The 19,440-nt window shown below is 35.1% G+C and overlaps 1 protein-coding gene across 1 annotated transcript; it reads right to left on the bottom strand.

Moving 5' to 3' along the window:
* Positions 1 to 591: 591 nt before the first annotated feature.
* On the bottom strand, positions 592 to 18,280 carry si:dkey-159a18.1 (sortilin). The gene is made up of 21 exons (XM_038294169.1): positions 17,914 to 18,280; positions 17,664 to 17,726; positions 16,267 to 16,340; positions 16,092 to 16,188; positions 15,019 to 15,186; positions 14,787 to 14,860; positions 14,534 to 14,580; positions 13,704 to 13,840; positions 13,526 to 13,609; positions 11,014 to 11,074; positions 10,112 to 10,264; positions 5,042 to 5,139; positions 4,847 to 4,946; positions 4,599 to 4,773; positions 4,316 to 4,509; positions 2,845 to 3,037; positions 2,617 to 2,733; positions 1,758 to 1,902; positions 1,562 to 1,668; positions 1,375 to 1,489; positions 592 to 1,269 (listed from the first exon to the last, which is right to left on the bottom strand). The coding sequence occupies exons 1-21, from the start codon at positions 18,169 to 18,171 to the stop codon at positions 1,255 to 1,257; spliced, it is 2,475 nt and encodes an 824-aa protein (XP_038150097.1). The 5' UTR covers positions 18,172 to 18,280; the 3' UTR covers positions 592 to 1,254.
* Between the last annotated feature and the right edge of the window lie 1,160 nt (positions 18,281 to 19,440).

Here is a 19,440-nt window from a genome sequence, read left to right as displayed (position 1 = left end):
GCAGTCATACAGGTTTCTGCACTACTGAGAAGAATATTTAATATTATTTATATATGTAATTTATATATTTTTGAATTTCCAAAAGAAAATCAAATTTTACTTAAAGCTTGCATTATTGTATGATGAAAAGACACAGTTGTATACATGCTTATTCATACTTTTTATTAAACCCCCACAAAGGTTTTATTTGATGCAATGTTTAAATCAATTGAAAATAAAAATCTTTTTTTCAAATAATACAAATTTTCTGTACAAGGAAAAGAAAAAACACTTGATAAAGTTTGTGAAAGTATTTATTATCGTTAGTACAGCTTGTTTTTACAGTATTTTCAGTCACTTAAAGATATTTGTTTTTGTTTTTTTGTTTTTTCTCTTTACGGTAAAGCTGATGCAAAACATTGACCAACATGCAAATCCTAAGAAGAGTTTTAAATATTCAGTACAGACACCCATTCAGCAAGTATAGAAAACCTAACAATATTCATAGCTTTAAAAAAAAAAAAAACTTTTAAAAAATCCTACTTAACCTGATTTCCAATAACGTCTTTACAAAGATGTAAAACATGTTCAGTCTATTTTTTTTTTTAAATAAATTAGAAGTGTTCCAGTTTATTTTAGATTGGTGTCAGTTAAGCAGCAGCTTCCCAAATGTGAGGTTCAATAAAACTTTCTATAATTTCCTGAAAACATTTACTTAAAAATCTAAAAAAAAAAAAAAAAAAAAATGTTACTTTATATTTAAAAAAAACAATAACAACAAAACAATATATGATCACAGCAAGAGCAGTTATCGAGGGTGATGAGGAGTCATACATCTGTCAAACAAAATCTTTGTCTCCACCAACTTCCTGTATTTCCTTCACTTCTTATAAGGAAAGAAGGGGCATATCGCAACGCCCCCTACTGTTTTTCTTGGGACATTGAGTAGAAACTTTAGTTTGGGAAGTTCTCCTTCTTTAGTGTCCAATACCAATGCATAGTAAATATTTAGAAGCCTTAAACATTCTGTCAATACAAATACATAAAGTAAAGACACTTCTTTCAGGGTTTTTAGAATTAAGACTGAAATATTTGGACGAAAGTCATTATAATAAGGTAAAAAAAAAATGCTGTACAAAAAAAACATACATTAGACACAAAATAAAATAAATTAATAGCTATTATTTTCACGTTCAAGTTATAGCCGGGTTTGCTTTATTTCCATGTGACTCATTACAATCATGAGCCTTTTGTGTTCCAGATCTTAGGTTTGTGTCATTCAAGGAGATCCTGCAAAAAGCAAGAGCATAAAGACATTAGTACGCAAGTTAAAACAATATCTTTGACACACTGGTTAATGTAATAAAGAGAAAAAAGTCCTTAAACTAGTCTTACCACGTCTGAGTCGTGCTGGCAGGCTGTACCGTTGCTGCTGGTGGCACTCTCCAGGTCTGCCGTGAAGCCATTATCCTCCTGAATGCGCAGGTTAGAAAAACGATACGCCGGCATCCTGCAGAAGCATCAATCACCTTTTACTCAATGTGTAAAGGTCGCATGGTGCAGGTGTGCGTGTTCAACTTACCTGGTTCTATAAACCCCTCTTCTGACTGCAAGGAATGCAGAGATGATAGTCACCAGGACTACAACAGCTGCTCCTGTAGACACCAGGATCAGGACAAGCCTTTCTTTCTGGAAGATATATTATAGAATACTTAATATAACAAAACTACAGAAAAACTAGTAAGTCAGAAAACTAGTAAGAGGGAAACTGTTCTCACTGGTGTGTCAAAATGTTCAACTGGAGATGTGGACATGGCTGAAGGGTCAGGAGTGGGTTTAACCCCGCATGGCCGGATGATTGTCTGCACCATATGCTGAGGAGTGAACCCACCTTCACACTTGTCACTCGGGACCTTTCGGTACCTGTGAATATTTTGAGAAAATAATATCTTTGATGAGCTTTACACAGGAGTTTATACATTTTAAAATAACATGGGCAGGATATACAAAAAAGAGAATCATATGTACAATGATAAAATAATAAACGATTTTCAAAATGTTTTGTAAAGAAAATTGAAAAATGTGTCATGCCCCTCTGATTGAATATATATACATTTTATTCCAAAACACCTTTTGGTGGTTCTGAACAAATCAATTTTATGTGAAATTACTTTTTTTCCCTTTTTTTTTCTGCCAAAAACAATTCAAGTTGGATTGAGAACAACTTTTGTTTCCAAGTGTACAATTTTATTAAATTAGATTTGGGTCAGGATTTTAACTGGGATACGCAGGAATCTTCTATGGTATAAATCAAGAAGTTCAAACTTATTGTGTCTTTTGCCATAACTGCCAAGACAAAATTAATATAGGACCTAAAAATATAAAACAAAATTAAAAAAAAGTATTTTTTTGTAGAGCAGCATCGTTGTCCTTATCTGACCAGACAACAGTTTCCTTTCCAGGGCTTCCGGGGCTTATTGTTGGTCTATTCCTTCAAAATCCCAATAAAGTTATTGCAATTTGTGGTACTAACCTAAAAGCATGTGAAAAATTGAAAGCATATGACTATGCAGAGCAAAGATATAACCTAAGAGGTGCATGAAAGAGATCCGCCACTTAAATAGATTGGATAATTACCCTGCTGTCAGAAGCTCATCCTCCTCTCCATCCAGACACATCTCAAAGCTTTTATTTGGAGTATTTGGCTGTCTCACACACTCTGAGGTGTTCACATGACGAAAGTAACCATAGTCACTGTTTTCAAGGTCAATAAGAGGTTTAGAAAATGCACGCAACATGAAAGTCATTTATAGAACCATTTAATGCATTTAACCCCCTTTTGAGGTTTTAAACAGTTTGACATACCATAAGTAGTCCTCTCTGGTGCACGGACAGGGGCTTTGCTTTTTTTTAACCACAAAGCTTCGCCCATTTCTGCACACAGACTGCTTCTTCAGTCTCCTATAGGTCTCCTTCATGCCAAGAACACAGCCGTTTCTCTCCGAGTCCCCTTTGTTTGTAGAGTGAGCCAGCCACTCTTCATAATCCTTTTTGCTACCTGATAATGAATCAAATAAAAACCAATGAGTGCACATATCACTAATGTTTCCTTGTATGATTATATAATGAAAAAAGTTGAACATGAAAAAAACTGAATTTTTTTTGAAAATGGTTTCACTGTAAAGTACAGTAGAGGATCTGTGATGCTTGGAGCCTTTCTGTTAGTAACTCTTAAAAAAAAGTCCTTTTAAAAACTGAAAAAGGTCTAACTTTTTTAAGCAGCGGTGTCAAGCAACGAAGTACAAATACTTTGTTACTTTACTTAAGTACACTTTTTTAGGTATCTATACTTTACTCCATTACTTATTTTTCTTCCTACTTCTAACTTCTCTCTATTACATTTTCACACAAGTATCTGTACTTTCTATTCCTTACATTTTTAAAACAAACGTTTCTCATTACTCTTGGCTTCGGTTTAATGTTTATAAATATTAATTTCATGTCATTTGCGTCATCCAATGCAGATCCTTGGCGCCATCCACATCTCGTGAAAACTAGTGTCATTGGATGTGTCATATCATGCAAACACTCATTGGTTAGCTAAAGGAAATCATCAGAAGGAAGCAGGTGTTTTTCAAACTGCAAACGTGAATTATCTATGCCATGCTACAATGTTGGATTCAGAAAAAGATGTTGAAATGTCTGAAAGGTCGGACACAGGTGAGAGTGTATCGGGAGATGGAAGACGGAGACCAAAAAGACCTCCCTCATCCTTGGCCCTATCTAAAAGAATTTTTCGAAAAAGTCAAAAAATTTAGCTTTCAATTCATATCGTGGCATCTGGCTGTTTTTTTTTTTAAGGTTTACTTCATACTTTTATACTTTAAGTAGTTATTGGAGCACATACTTTTTCATTTTTACTTGAGTAAAGAGGTCAAGTTGATACTCCAACTTTTACCATAGTGTTTTTAAACTGCAGTATCTATACTTCTACTAAAGTAGATGAGTGTACTTCTGACACCACTGCTTTTAGGGCAGAATGTTATGCTAGTTTAGGTTTTATATATATATATATATATATATATATATATATATATATATATATATATATATATATATATATATATATATATATATATATATATATAAAACTTCACTTCATCTATAGTACCAATATAACAAATGTTATCCTTTAACCACTATGTGGCAGTATGTCCTAATAATATAATAACAAATAATTGGCAGGAAGTCTGGGAAAGAGCAGCCGTAGAAGGCGTATTCTGAACTATTTAGTAAACCATACCCGAGGTCAGCTTATTTTTCCTGAATAACTTACATTCTCTGGTGATGAGGCTTTGGAAGTCGATTGTGACTGTAACCCACATCGGCTGGCCGTCAACCTCTGGCCTGAAACCCCACACACTGACATTCATGGCCTTGGTGCCTGGCTCTGAGGCCAAGCCTGCAAAGAAGAAGGGCTGCTCTGTGAAGTTATGTGACTTCCAGCACCGGCCTTCATCCGTGGAGAATCTGATGAGGGAAGTCAGCAGCACAGTTTAGTCACACATCATTTTCTAAACTTAAGTGAAAAGGAAGCTAGCGGTAGTATTTTTAATTACTTGATGGTCTTGACTTGTCTGTCCCGGTGGGCCTCCACAGCTACTATGAGACCCCCAGAGTCTAGTATGCTGTAGTGGTGAGGGCCCTTAAGGGTCCCTCTCCAGTTATATCCTCCATCTGAGGAAACAAACACGTCCGGGTGCTGCGATAAAGAAAGAGAATCACCCACCGTGCCTGATGGAAAAAACAGATACTGATTAGGTTTTAAACTAATATTCCCAATAAATGGGTTACGATGTGAAGTTACCATGAGCAATGACGAGACCGATCGCAGTTGGCTCAGAAAGAGCTAGCATTGGAACTAAATTGTTGTAACGACTGTGTTCTCCATGAATATGAAGGTTACACTGTTTAAAATGAGCAAAAAAATATTCATATGAATTAGACTTTTTAAATATATATAAAAAACTGGAATTATTTAGTACTTTTTGAATGAACATACACGCTTGACATTGCCCGGGCAGTTTACATTCTCCGGTTTCTTCAGTGGCCTCCATGTTCCTCCTCTGTTGAAGGAAATGACAGATCTTATTCGGCCATCTGCAAAGACACAAACCTTTAAAATCAGGATTTGTTTTTTGATTTAAGTCAAATTATTAAACTATAAACTCACAGATGCCTAAAGTTTGACTCTAGGAGCTCAAAAAAGTAAGTTACTTATTGTGTAATTAGCAAGTACAAAACCATGCAAATATGTAAAACCACAACAATTTTTAAACTGTATTTAAGGAGTTAACATTTCCTGTTATCATTTAGAGATCCTGAACTTTTTTTTTTCCAATAAGGCCCATCTGTTTTTCATTAATTTTATCTGATTTGTCAAGGGTAATGGGGTTTGATGTCTTTTCTATAGTCAGAAAGAATAGACCAAAAGTAATACCAGTTTCTAGTCATGTTTTAATCACCACTAAAAACATAAAAAGTGCACAAAAAAAGCAAATGAAAAAGACTATATTTATATTTCAATCTGTATGCTGAACTCGTGCAAGATGACGACATTGTCACATTTATGTTATTCTGTTGTTTTCTTAGTAGTTATTAAGTGCTTAATGACGAGGCACCAGAACACACTTCTTGGTCATTTGTAATTCAATTAGAGGAACACTAGATGGGAGTAAATCTTACTCATGGAGGCTTTAAGGGGCAGCTGTATGTGATCCTACACACAAAAAGATCAGGTCTTTTGTGTATTTGTTCCTGTTTTATATATATATATATATATATATATATATATATATATATATATATATATATATATATATATATATATATATATATATATATATATATATATATATATATATATATATATATATATCTACAATAAGTTAATTACCTTTAACTGATTTTTTGATGTATGGTGAAGGAAGGAAGGAAGGAAGGAAGGAAGGAAGGAAGGAAGGAAGGAAGGAAGGAAGGAAGGAAGGAAGGAAGGAAGGAAGGAAGGAAGGAAGGAAGGAAGGAAGGAAGGAAGGAAGGAAGGATCTTTTCCTGATACATTTCCAGGTCTTGAAATAGAGCAAAAAAAAAAACAAATTCAGATGAATAACAATACATAATACTGTACCTCAACGTTTTCATAGAAAACTTTACACTCTTTACAATGAAGGCTATAAGTATAACCCAGATGTTTCTTATTAAATGATTATCAGAAAGCAAAAGTGGCTTTTTAAAGATGAGGCTGTCTGTCTTACTCTGAGAAATTGGGTGAAAATGATCTCAGAGAAGGGCGACTTTTTTTGTAAGTCTGCTTTCCAAATTGTTGGCATTCACAATTATACCTCTAAAATAACATTCACAAATGGAAAAAAGTCTTGCCATTTGAAATGTTTCCGAGTAGCCAGACCATCCAATTGCCAGAGTTCCCAGAAACGAAAGCTCAACAGGTTTATTTAGTGCAATGCCCTGGGACACTTAAAAAAATAAACCGAGTCTTAATAGCTCCAGATTGCTTGTGAACTGATAGTGTTCACTACACTACAAATAGAAAAAGGCCAGATAAGGATGGCTTGCTTGAAAGGATTGGAATGATGTAAGGAGATAAAATTCTTTAAATGGCAAAGCTTTATCTAAATAAACCGCAAGACATCTGGAAATGGGATGTTTGTAATTGTGGTTTTGGTAAAAGAACTAACACTGTGTGCATCAATACAAAGACCTTAAATGACAGGCCTGTACCACAAAGCGAGCTCAGGATTACATCCAGTCTATCCAGTTTGAACAATCAATAACAGTGGCAATCTGGATCAGCGGTGCCAGCAAAAGTCTCTGTGAAAAGTCAGTTAGAGTGGCTGCATGAAAAAGACGCCAAATAAATGCGTATGTTACACATTAGTGTCATTTAAGACAGCCTGCATACCAGTCTCTATACTGCATATTGATTGCATACCCCTCTGGATTGAAGAGGTCTTGGCAGCAGATAAAAATAAAACACAGAAAGATAATTTAATTTGGTTAGTTCGACTTTTTAATTCAGTAATGTTTGGGCTACCATAAAGCTGACAGTTGATGCCGCAATTGCATCATATTAATACAAGAAGTGGATTATCTGAATGAAATCATCCTGATTTTGAGCTGTGTCAGAACTCAGCAGGACAAAAGGTAAAAATCAACTCTGCTTTTAAAATAGTGATAGTCCTCAAATGAGTCCCAATATGTACAGAAATACCACAATATCTTTTCATCCTAAAGAAAAATTTGGAGGATTTTGAATCTCATATAAACTCTCTTCTCTGTTTGATAAATGTTCTATTTCCCAGTAACCCTACTAATCCCAGTATTTTTTTTGTTGTTTTGTTTTTGTTTTTTGTTTTTTTACTTGTCGGTTTGCTGTAAATCCCCTATCGGTGCTGCAGCTTCAGTGTAAATTTTCCCTTCTCAGTTATACTGTTCTGGTCTTCATTGAAAGGACATCATTGTTTCCAAAACAGCTGATTGGCTGCTGGGTGGATCGTTTTCTAGGATTCAGATCAACACTGAAAGCTAGCTTGCTTTAAGAGTATGTTACCATGGTAACTAGCCTCATTAAGTCGGAATTCAGCTTGATAGTACCACAAAGTCAGGGTTGAGGTGGAAGTTATCTGGCTAACCCATTGGCGTCGGTTTGCATAGGGACCATAGGGACATGTCCCTACCAAAATTTTGGACCTACCTACTTGTCCCTACCAACAATTAGATGTGAATAACATGTTTATAATTTACAATACAGCTTTGTTCTAGCCGTCTGGATGGAGAATATTGACAGACGAAAACATTTTTGTTTATATATATATATTTTTTTTACAATATTGGTGTAATTCCTGCTTTAAGTGGGTCGCTCTGTGAGCTAAAGACATGTTTTAGAGTCTCTATACTCCAGTAAACGATTAATTGATTACTAAATTTGTTGACATTTCAATAATTAATTATTCCGATGAATTGTTTCATCCCAAGATAAAATACATGATATGGGTTAAATTGAGTAACTACAGCTTAGATGACTTGTAGAGTGAATTTAATATTCTAAATGCTCATTCAGTTCCAGTGCTCATGTAAATACTATAAATTTATTTGGTGTCCCTTGAATCTATTATTTTGCTTTGTTTCATGATACAGAGAGAATATTTGAAAGATAAGAGTGGGTTTTACCTCTGCACAATTGTATATCTTCAAAAGAGAAAACAGTATAAATCCACATATAACAGACATATTTTGTTAAATAGGCACAGATTTACTTTCTGTCTTATTCGATGGTAATTTCAAATGCAAACCTTTTCAAAAAGGAAAAAAGTCATAATTCTTCATTTATCAGAGCCGATGATGCTTCAAACATTGATAAACAGCATCTAGTGTGTGTAGCACTTATAAAATTTGTACAACTGTAGCAAGAAATGTTGCTTTTCTCTTCAAACAAAATTCACCCTGATTTTCAGGTCAAGCATAAAAAAGCGAGCATGCATATTTTTGCATTGGACCAATGACATCAGACCAATAGTGTCCCTACCAAAGTTGAAATCAAACCTACGCCCATGGCCTAACCCCCTTTTTCTTGGTACAGGCCTCAGGTGGTGGCAAACATGTTTGAATCTGTGCTTGTTTTGCGGCCAAATAACTATGGAAACTTTGGAGTTATTGAGCAAGACTAAATCCCCACTGCATGTTAAAAAATAAAGGATTTACAAAAGAGTAGACAGGGTCTATTGACCTCTCCAGGAAAAATAATGAAAGACTGTACACCTTTTTAGGGAAATTATTTACTAAATGTGCAATAAAGAGTAGTTCTGATGATAATATAGACAACTATGGTGTTTTAAAAAAAATATTCAACTCAATGCTCCAAATCAAAGGGCCCAACATAATGCACCCAATTAGTCAGATTTCTGTTGATCTAAAAATACTCACCTAATGTATGCTAACAAAATCAAAAGCATATGAGCAAACATGTGAAACCAGACCTATTTGGGTCCGTAATACAAAGCCAGAGAAGCGATAACCTCAGAAGGGTCTTAAATTAATCTGTCATTAGCCTTGATGCTGAGAATGCTGAGAAAGTATTTGCCCAAGTGGTCAGAAATGTCTCTCCACAGACCCTCATCAGGGTGAACGGACAAGAAGGCGCATTGTCACCCTCATTATTTGCACTCAGCATAGAGCTGTTAGCAGAATAGGTTTGGCCCAACACTCTCATTAGGGGAATATGTGATAAACAAAATGTTCAACACAAATTGTCTCTTTTTTCTGACAATATACTAATATTTTTAGTGGATCACTCTACATCTATTCCTGCTCTACTTTACAGTCTTGTATCTGGATATAAGTTCAATAAAAACAAATCAAAGCAATGATGACGATGGGAGATTGGTCTTCCCAATTAAATAAAAATCCTGACAAGGGATTAGATCTAGAGCTATTTCTTTCCCTGATGACATCCCAATTGTATATCTCTAAATATGATGAGAATACACATATCTGAATAGATAGAGTATACTTCCACTCTCACTCTAGAAAAGATTTAAAACTTCAGGATTCATATTTTACAAAGACTGTTACTTATTTTTTTATCAACTCTTAGTTCTTATTAGGGCTGCAACTACGGGTTATTTTGCAAATCGATTAATCTGTTGATTATTTGTTTGATTAATTGATTAATAAGCGGATAGCAAAAGGTTCCCTAAAGAAGAATTTTATTAATTAACCCAGGTGAAACTAAATCTTAGATGTAAAATTTTTATACTGTATATATATTTATTTTATTTATTTTTTTACAATGTTTGTATAATTTCTGGTCAAGGGTTGGTTAATCTGTCACCTGAAGGAATAATTTACATTTTCTAAACTCCAGTTAACAATTATTGGTTTCCAAATTCGTTGACAATTATTAGAATAATCGCCTAATCATGATTAATTTGATTAATTGTTTTAGCTCTTGTTTTTATATCACGGTTCATACCTTAAACATTGTGAAAAAATAATATCAAGAGAGTATTTATGCACATTAATCATGTTAGGAGAGCTGATTGATAAAGACACTTACCAATGTCTAATTTATTAGTTAGATAAACGCCTCTCAGTGAGGTAATGTTTGTAAAATCACTTTTCCTTTGTCCATCAAATAGATGTCGCTCCAGCGACTTGGAGAACAGTATTCCCCGGTCATCTGAGGTGTACATAGTTCCAAAGAAAGTTTCTGTAAGAAAAAAAATTATACTATAACAGGAATGTAGATTCTGAAGTTTTTATACAGAAATAATGTCTAAGAGAGAGCAGAAAATAACAAGCAGACACAACACAGAAGCAGCTATTTGTCATCAATCCGATGTTGCATGAGTGATTCTTGCACACGTGTTGGCCAAACATTTGAAGGACAAAGACAAGATAGACATCATAAAGTGCATTTGTGTGTGTTGCTTTGGTTACACCCTGATCCACTGACAAGGTGGCAGTTTTTGCAGTGCAACCTAATTCCCCCTCCCCGCTTCCAAAAAAAGATAAAGCCCCCTTTGCCCACATGTCTCCCCTATTTATCTCTACAGTTCAAAAGTCCCATTATGTTGACAATAAATAACCTCCTGGATCATAAGTATGAGTTATTTTGATAAAAAAGAGTCGGGAAAGTTTGAGTGAGTGGGAAAAATATAGGAAAAGGGGAAAAAAGTTGAAAAAAAAAGAAATCATTAGAAATTGAAGTTGTATGCATATGTATGAAATAAGGTAAGATGATTTGTCAGCAAGCGAAAAGTAGTGGAACCAGTTTGGCCTTTCTTTTCAACTTTTTCCATCACAAAGCAAAGCAGATAAGAAGGCTATACATTCTAATTTTTTAGGAAATGCTGCCATACCAGTAAGTCAGGCTTGTTTTATTACTTTTTGGTTATCTGTTTTCAAATTTAAACACAAAACATAAATAAGGAGATGGCCTGTGCGTTTGTGCACTACCTCCTGGTGTGTCCACGTGCATGAACAGCATGTCCTCGTCCCCATCCAAGATGGAGTAAAACTGCAAACACACACACAAATCCAGGGAAAGACAGCATGAGGGTGTGAAAATGTAGAACTGCTGATTGTTTTCTTTTTGATGGCTAATTTAATTTCTTCCTCATAAACACGGAGTAATCATTGTGAGACAACGTCTGTGTTTGCAGTGTCAACATAATGTGTGGGCCTGAGTTTCATAAGGGCAGGTGTGTATTTAGGGAGTGCTGGAAAAAAGGAAATGTTGCCGTTCTTGTTTTAAGCTAGCCTGTTGAAATAATGGCCAAAAGGACCAAAGCAGGAAGAACTTTCAGATTATAATTCAATCAGATTTTACAGAATATAATGATATTTATTCATCCATTTCATCAGAAAAACCAGAAAAATTAATTAAGTAAGAGTGAAATAATAGCTTTTATGTCTTAAGGGACAACATTTAAGTCTATATGAGTTTATCTAATTTGGTTAACTTGTATACCAGAACATCACAGCAAATGTCATGTCAAAGCAGATTTGCAGCTTAACTCATCTTACATATTGATTTAAGCAATTTGACAGTTTCAAAGTTTCAATATATACAGTTTCAAAGTCAATTTAATAAATTCACATTTGATCTCGGTTATAAAATGATGTTGTCAAACTCAGCAATCCTTTTTTCTAAACAAGCATGTAGTAACAAGGGACAGTTTATTGTCCAGAGTTTTTTTATTTGCAGCAAAATCTCTCACTAAGCTCACATGTGAGGACCGAGGAAAGGACAGATCGCACTTTAACTAAAGATGCTTTGGACAGAGCCCTGGGCCATCTGCAACAACAGACTAGGTATGAAAATAGAAACACTTTCAACTTCTACACAACTAAAAAACTGTGAGTCAGTAATAAAAACCAACAGTCTGATGAAAAAAGACCAGGTGTCTGTTTTGGTCAGACCAATGCAGCGTTTAAAGTAAGACAGGTAGTGAGACATGCTAGCAAAGTGAAACAAAACAGCTTTGGGGGAAAATATATAGTTGTGCTTGAAAGTTCCCTTTTTTCAGCTTTTGTTGTCATTACACTGTCACAAGGACAGAGCAATAGTCTTGCTCAGGGACCCAGAGTGGCAGTCTGTGGGGCTTTAACTCAGAACCTCTGGATTCCATGCGCAATACCCTAACCACTAGGCAGTCAATTCCCTCAAAACAAAAAGTTTACCTACCCTCCCATTAAAGAAAATTATAAATTAACACTAGTAATTCTAATATGTTCTAATTTAGTTTTTTTTATTTACTGTTTCATATACTGTTTCATATGCTCAGTGGTACAGTGGGTAGCACTGCTGTCTTGCAGCAAGAAGGTCCTGGGTTCTTTCTGCATGGAGATTACATGTTCTCCCTGAGCATGCGTGGGTTCTCTCCGGGTACACCGGTTTCCTCCCACAGTCCAAAAACATGACTGTTAGGTAAGTTGTCCTTAGATGTGTTGCCCTGCGATGGGCTGGTGACCTGTCCAGGGTGTACCCCGCCTCTCACCCATTGACTGCCGGAGATATATATACATATATATATATTCAGAATCAATGTCATGATTTTCTATTTATTATTACTTTTTCATTTTGCATTTATTTTACTGTCAGATCATTTTTCTCTGTCTTTAAAGGAAGGGTATGAAAACTTTCAAGCATAACTGTAATGAAATGGCCAAATTGCAACTTAAACATTATACGATTATGATCATGCAGTTTTGTGTTTGTGTACAGACTTGCTTCTGTTTATGAACCCGATCTTTGTTGCAGAATAGCTGGATTTCTACTATATACATAACTTCTACATGAATTCTCCAGCTGCCAAATCTCCTGGTCTGTCAGCAGACTCTCTAGTCGGGGATCATATTTTTGAAGAAATTAGATCAAACGGTGCAGACACGTGTAAGAGGTGTGTTTAGGGGGATAAAAAGCATCTTAAAATCATTAATATTAACTTTTTTTTTTTTTTTTTTTTTTTAGCAAAACTTAACCCCCAGTATTGATGTTCTGTTTCTGACCTCATGTTATCTATTCTAGGAGAAAGGACTGTGCCAGCCCTGATTTGCATGAGCACCTTTAAAAGAAAAACACATTTTACAGCTTGCTAATCTTTACCATTCCAATCATCTTGCTGATCTTATGAAATTGAAATGGTTCTTCCCATTTGCACCCAGGCTCTCTATATGATGTAATATGCTTCCTGCACTGTGCTCAGACAGCTATCAAAGCTTCTTTATGAAGTTGAAGAATGACTGTACATGCTTTTTTAGCATGTAATGGAATCATAATAATCTATGAACATATTAGGATCAAACTAGATTGTAAACATACAAATGTTAACCTAGAACCAAAGCAAATTGCCCCACTTGATAAATAGTTAGAACAAGCCAAAAATAAAGTTGTTTATCTATCAGTCAAAATCCCCTGATCATAACATCCCAAAGCAACAAATCCAAATATTTCTGTTTTTCTCACCTGCTCTGTAGATGCAGAAGGCAGAAGAGCCTGACTGAAGGTGTCCCCTTGGTCTGATGAAAAGTACATGACACGGGGAGACCCCTGGAAGCAAAACAGGATGTCAAATAAAATGTATAGGGAAGGATATTTTTATAATTTTGGTGCTAAAGGATAATTTCATGCAACCCCATCTTACAGGATCTTCCATCACAGAGAAGAAGAGAAAAGCTCCTATGTAACCAAAACCGAAGATGTCTTCATGAATTATGGTGAATGTCTTTCCAAGATCTTTTGTCCTCTTCAACACTAAATCCCCTCTTTCTTCTGCTTCAACTAATAGGAATAGAATAAAAGAAAGCAAAATAGTAAGTTTGAACTAATTAGTAGTGAGAATCACAATTTTAATAAATAGACATTAAAAATCATTGGATAAAGTTGAACTAAATCTTTAACTCTTACATGATTATTTGATTACCTTATTATTACAAATGTATAGTTCATGTGAAATAATAAGAGGTATATTTTTTTTGTTTTTTAACCAATGTATTTGACTTTATTTAAACTTTAATTAATCTTGAGATTAATTAATACATTTTTTTGTAATCATAAAGATTGTGTTTGTGGTTAACTGTGTAGTTTTGATTTGTGTTCATTCAGTGCAATGTGCAGGTTAAATGGATATGTCACAAAAATGATTAAAATAGTTATTAATTGGCAAACGGTACAAGAGAAAGTGTTAAGAAAATAATAAATAAACATATTAAAATCATTTTAATTTTTTTAAGGATAATTTAAATATCAATAAGTTACTGCTACATTCTAAATTATTAATGCATTATAATTCAATGTCATTTAAACTCTCATGAACCTTTTACATGAAATATATAAAATCGTTAAATCTTTGCATTTGCTCAATAACACTTTACCTTTGGTTTGAGCAAAGTTTTTTTTGTCCTTTTAAAACTAACAAAACCCATTTAAAATAGTTGTTTGTGACTCCCCTTTTAATACCCTCTAGCTTTTTACCTGCATCGACGTGGCTGTAGCTGAAGAACAAATTTATGCCTGCTCCCCTGATGGAAACAGGAAGTCAAAACATTTCAAAAACACATGGAATGTCACAATATTCTTCCTTTAATACTTTACAGGATGCTCTGTTTCTGCATATTGCAACATCCTAAAGACATTCATTCCTAATTGCCAGATGACGTGTAATACTCTTGTATATTAGCCCTTCAGCACTCTACAAGGAGAGAGACCATTTCCTGTTTATGCTCACCACTGGAAAGAGAAAACTCCATCATGAACTTTTGTCCACTTAGCGCCAAAGTCCAGAGAGAGCCAGAGACCGCCCTGCAAGTCAGAAAACAGAAACTGTTTGCTTTCTCTTTAGGGTGTGTTCTCGATATGTGTACCTCGCATGTTGACTGTGAGTCGACAAACCAAGCCAAGGAAACCACAGTTAAAAACACGAGCACATGAGCAGAAAGCAAAGATTCTGAAACGATTACATCTATGCTGAGGGCCACCAAGTAATCAGGGTTGAAAAAGTGGTAGGTGATGGGCTGAGCCAGGTGAAAGGGCAGCTGGATTAAGTGGAAAGTCGCCCCAGCATCTGTAGAGGTGAAGATGATCCCTCCCGGGTGGTCCACTACTGGTGTGTCTGCAGTCAGTATCACCTGCAATGAAAATAAGTTAAAAACAGACATGTCTGAGCATGCATGCACATAGCTTGAAACTTCCAATTTTTCATCACAATGAGAAACTGCAATGTATTTGGGGGGAATTTCACTTTATAAACAAACAAAAATCTATTACATGTGCCACATGCTTATATCTAACCCTCTCTACTCCAATACCTGTTAAAAGTATTGAGTGCATTAGGGCTAAAATAATTAGTCTGACTTTTAAACATGCCTTTAGCTTACAGAGTGACCCATTTAGAGCACTTATTATACCAAAAATTGTAAAGATTGTTAAGATTAAAACATTTTTTTCTTTTGTCAATATGCTCTATCCACAACTCCTCAAGTGGAAAGGTTTTAGTTTCACCTAGTTTCATTTAGTAAAAAATTCTATTTCAAGGAACCTTTGGCTATCCGATTATTAAACGGCATATCATACAAATAATCGACAAATTAATCAATTTGCAAAATAATCTTGCAGCCCTAGAGTTCACGAAGAAGAAAAAAACACTCAATAGAGCTATGGGTTCTCTGGAGGAGCTGCAATTATCCACAGGTCAAGTGGACACCAAAAATTTTGTTTTTTGTTGTTTTTTTTTACAGTAGCAAAAGACACCCATAGGAAGAACTAACTGCAAGCATGAGGTTTCTACAAAGATATTGAAAAAGTGGCGAATGGATATGTGGTAACTTAAGAGGGAAGAGTTGAGTTGCAAACGGGGAAGCTGTCCTCATACTTTTTGCGTGGCAACACATCCTCAACCACTTGCAACAGGAACAGACTAGTTTCAGTCTGACTCCTCGTATCTCAAACTTTAAACCATCCCAAGCCTTCAGTTGTTTTCTATCAAACATATGCTAGTTTACCATGTAAACTCCTGGCTACACTGTTTACTCACCGAGCTTCCTGGTCCAACACTGACTCCAAACTCCTCTTTGATGAAGGTGTGGTTGATGCGGTGAGAGATGTCGTGAAAACTTTTGCCATAATCCGTGCTTTGGGGAAAATGGAAGGGAAAATTATTAAAGCTCTGTTCTGAGTAGGACTGATGTGCAGGCAAAAATATGTCTCACCTTCGATAAAGTCGAGACGAGCCTGTAAGGTGTGAATCAAGTGGACCACTGATTGTTGACAGTACCAAGATTACCTGGCATATGTAGGAGAAAATGTGAGTGAATTACAGAAACTGGTCTGATATCAGCCAAAAAAACGAATACTCAAATAAATCAGCCTGCATCTAAAACCCTGATATTCAATAAAAAAACACTCTATTTATTATTATTATTTTTTTATTATTATTATTATTATTATTATTATTATACAGTCATATGTTTATATTACAATTTTTTATGTATGTATTACTGTTTTCAAGGCTGCACTTCAAAAAAAGGAAATTGTCTATAGCTGTTTTAAACGAAATTTATTTTTGTATACACTCGTGTATACAAAATGACAAAAGTGTACGTTTATTAAGCCCAAAGGGAAACTAAACTATTGTAGTAACTCATTAGCATACCAATAGAAACATTGCGCTTTGTTAATCATTAATAGTTAATAATAGTTAATAATACATTGGTCAGTTGTTCTCATATTTTGTTCCCTGTTTGAGTAATATCACATAATCCAGCATTTTCTAATACTCCACTCCTCAAAAAAAGTAATAAAATTATGTATAATTCATGTTTATATTGTATCGGTTCAGTATCGGTATCGGGTAATACTCAAAGCTGTGATATCAGTATTTTTAATTTCCCAATAAAAATGAGCTCCAAGTGTGTTGTTTCCATACAAACATGAAAAAATTTTCTCAGAGAAAGCAGCTAATTTAAACACTACTATTTTAACACTGCTATGAATATTTGACTGAAGTTTAAGTTTCAAAAACAATGTTAAAACATTAAAGATTTCATTATCTGAAGCACACCTAAGACTTTAAAACAAGCTTTGTTGATGTTTACAACATCTAGCAGCAAGAATTTTGTGAAGATTTTGTGACCATAATGTAAAAAACTAAATAAAAATAGTCTGACCTATGTGACCTGCTTTTAAAAGTGTTTGTGTTTTCTAGTGTATAGGGAAAAAAAAGTTCCCCTTTAAATGTTGTATTTACCCAGTTAAAACTATTCATGAGTCATTTATACTGTATTTTTTGACATTGCTATATATAAATCTTCTTTTGTAATTATTTCAGATATATGTTTTTCCTTTTTTATATTTTCTTTACTCTACTACTACTACTCCTTCAGTCTTGTATTTTTTAATTGTTTTAATTAGTCTATGTCGCTGCTTGACTTAGTTTGGAGCAATTCTTTAGTTTTTTAGCCAGTGAAAAGCACATAAAAATGTTCTTTAATCTAGCTTGATTATTTTATTATCTAACTGATAGGATAAAGTGGTTCTGCTTCAGAAAAAGAAGAGAATGCTTTTGAACAACAGCATGAAGATGAAGGAAACCATGTAGGGCACTTACTCCTGTACCATCACCCACCCATGTGAGGATAACATAGGAGCCATCATCACCATTAAACCCTGTCTAGGAGAAGAAAACATAAAAGGCTTTAACCTTCACATTTACGACAAGATCTTAATCAAACTTTTTCTTCTTTAAAAATACACATTTTAATCATTCATCAGCCTTCTTTTTGTGTTGCAGCTCTACTCCAAACAATTCATTATTACTTATTAACAGGTGACTTTTTTTCACATAGCAGCACTCTCACCTTCTGGGTGTTATCATCCAGGATCTTGTGTTCATTCGGGGTGAGGGGCAGCCGACAGGAGGTGAACGCAGGACCGTGAGAGGTGTTTGAGGATTCCGTGGAGCCGCTGGTGTCCCTCCGTAGGCGTGGGGGCCTTTGTTCCCTGCGGAAAGTGACCGTCTTGCCCCAGGGGCTGCTGCTGCTGCTGACTTCACCTCTGAGAAGCATTGCAAATTGGAGGACGCACACCCCGCCAAGGACTGCAGAGGTCCAGATCATGTCAGCAGAGAATCAGGGGCCCCTCAGGTGAAGGAAAATAAAGTGACCGGTGTCCCTGCAGGTACTGGCTCAGTTACAGGTGCTGCGCTCTGACAGCCAGCAGGGGTGGGGTGTGTTTCAATGGGTCATTAACATAAAGTGCTGCGTTAAGGGAGTTGGTGCTTCTGCACGCATCCATGTGACCTACAGGAAGGATTAACATTTCAACACAAAATGATGTGAACCAATCTTTGCTCGCCTGATGGTCACTTTTGAGTAACCTTGTCTTTCACATCCTTTATTTTAATAGTGTGTTTATTAATAGGTTTTAATTCCTTCAAAATGTATTTCAAATATTTTCTTTCATGTAGGTCTATTGTCAATATTCCCTAATTAAAGAAAGCTTCATTTAATCTGTCTCTTGGCTTGTGGTTGTGTCTGAGTCAACTCAGATCCTTAAAATCATGGCAGGCAGATCTAATAAAATCACCAATAAAGGTAAAAATCACATTATATAGATTCATTATACTCATATTTTATGTTTAAAACTTAAATAAGCCCCAGCAATTAATTCATATGGGTTTAAAATATTGCAAAATACCAAATATATATATATATATATATATATATATATATATATATATATATATATATATATATATATATATATATATATATATATAAACTTGCTGACTTGACATTCGTCCAGCAGACAGTTACTGATCCCTCCATAGGCTGGGTAAGACAAGATATATGGAGGAAATAAGATTAATGGGGGGGGGAGAAAAAGTAATGTAGCAATGAGAATGTTTATATATGCCCACTGCTTATGTTGGACCAGTAGAAACATGAGCTGATGTTTTTTTTTTTATCTTTTCATGACTCAACCAGGTGAGCTTCAGGTGCCAAAGCACTTTAAGAAATCTTGAGATTGGACTAACAAGCTTTCATTTTTGTTTATGTACGTACAAGATACGAAGAGGAGGACATGTTCAGACAAGGAGTTCTTTTAAAGTCACTTCTTTTCAAACAGAAATGTTCTGTGAGAAATTAACAAAAGCAGCTGTCTTGCCCCTGGCTAATTGGGGCATAATTGAACATTATGTCTGGCTTAGATGAGCGTTGTTACGTTTCGTGCCTCATAAACTTTAATAAGCGGAAACACACGTCAGCACGTCAGCAAGAAGGCTTTTGACGTCTGATAAAGCAGAGGGATGAAGCATACCTGAAGAGAAATGCAAGATGATTAACTTACCTTTAAAAGAGATTCAACCATAGAAAACAATTTTG

Source organism: Cyprinodon tularosa, unplaced genomic scaffold (assembly GCF_016077235.1).
Source record: "Cyprinodon tularosa strain WSP-4 unplaced genomic scaffold, ASM1607723v1 ctg336, whole genome shotgun sequence".
NCBI lineage: Eukaryota > Metazoa > Chordata > Actinopteri > Cyprinodontiformes > Cyprinodontidae > Cyprinodon > Cyprinodon tularosa.
Note: the sequence above shows the minus strand (reverse complement) of the source record. Positions and strands in the feature narration are given on the sequence as shown.

What these genes read in the sequence shown, in the direction of transcription:
- si:dkey-159a18.1 (XM_038294169.1), bottom strand. Translation starts at nt 18,171, where the DNA reads ATGATCTGGACCTCTGCAGTCCTTGGCGGGGTGTGCGTCCTCCAATTT. An exon ending in CTTCTGCATCTACAGAGCAG is followed by an intron (nt 11,075 to 13,525) that starts GTGAGAAAAACA and finishes GTGTGTTTGCAG; the next exon opens with TTTTACTCCATCTTGGATGG. An exon ending in AAGCCTCATCACCAGAGAAT is followed by an intron (nt 3,038 to 4,315) that starts GTAAGTTATTCA and finishes ATTCATTATCAG; the next exon opens with GTAGCAAAAAGGATTATGAA.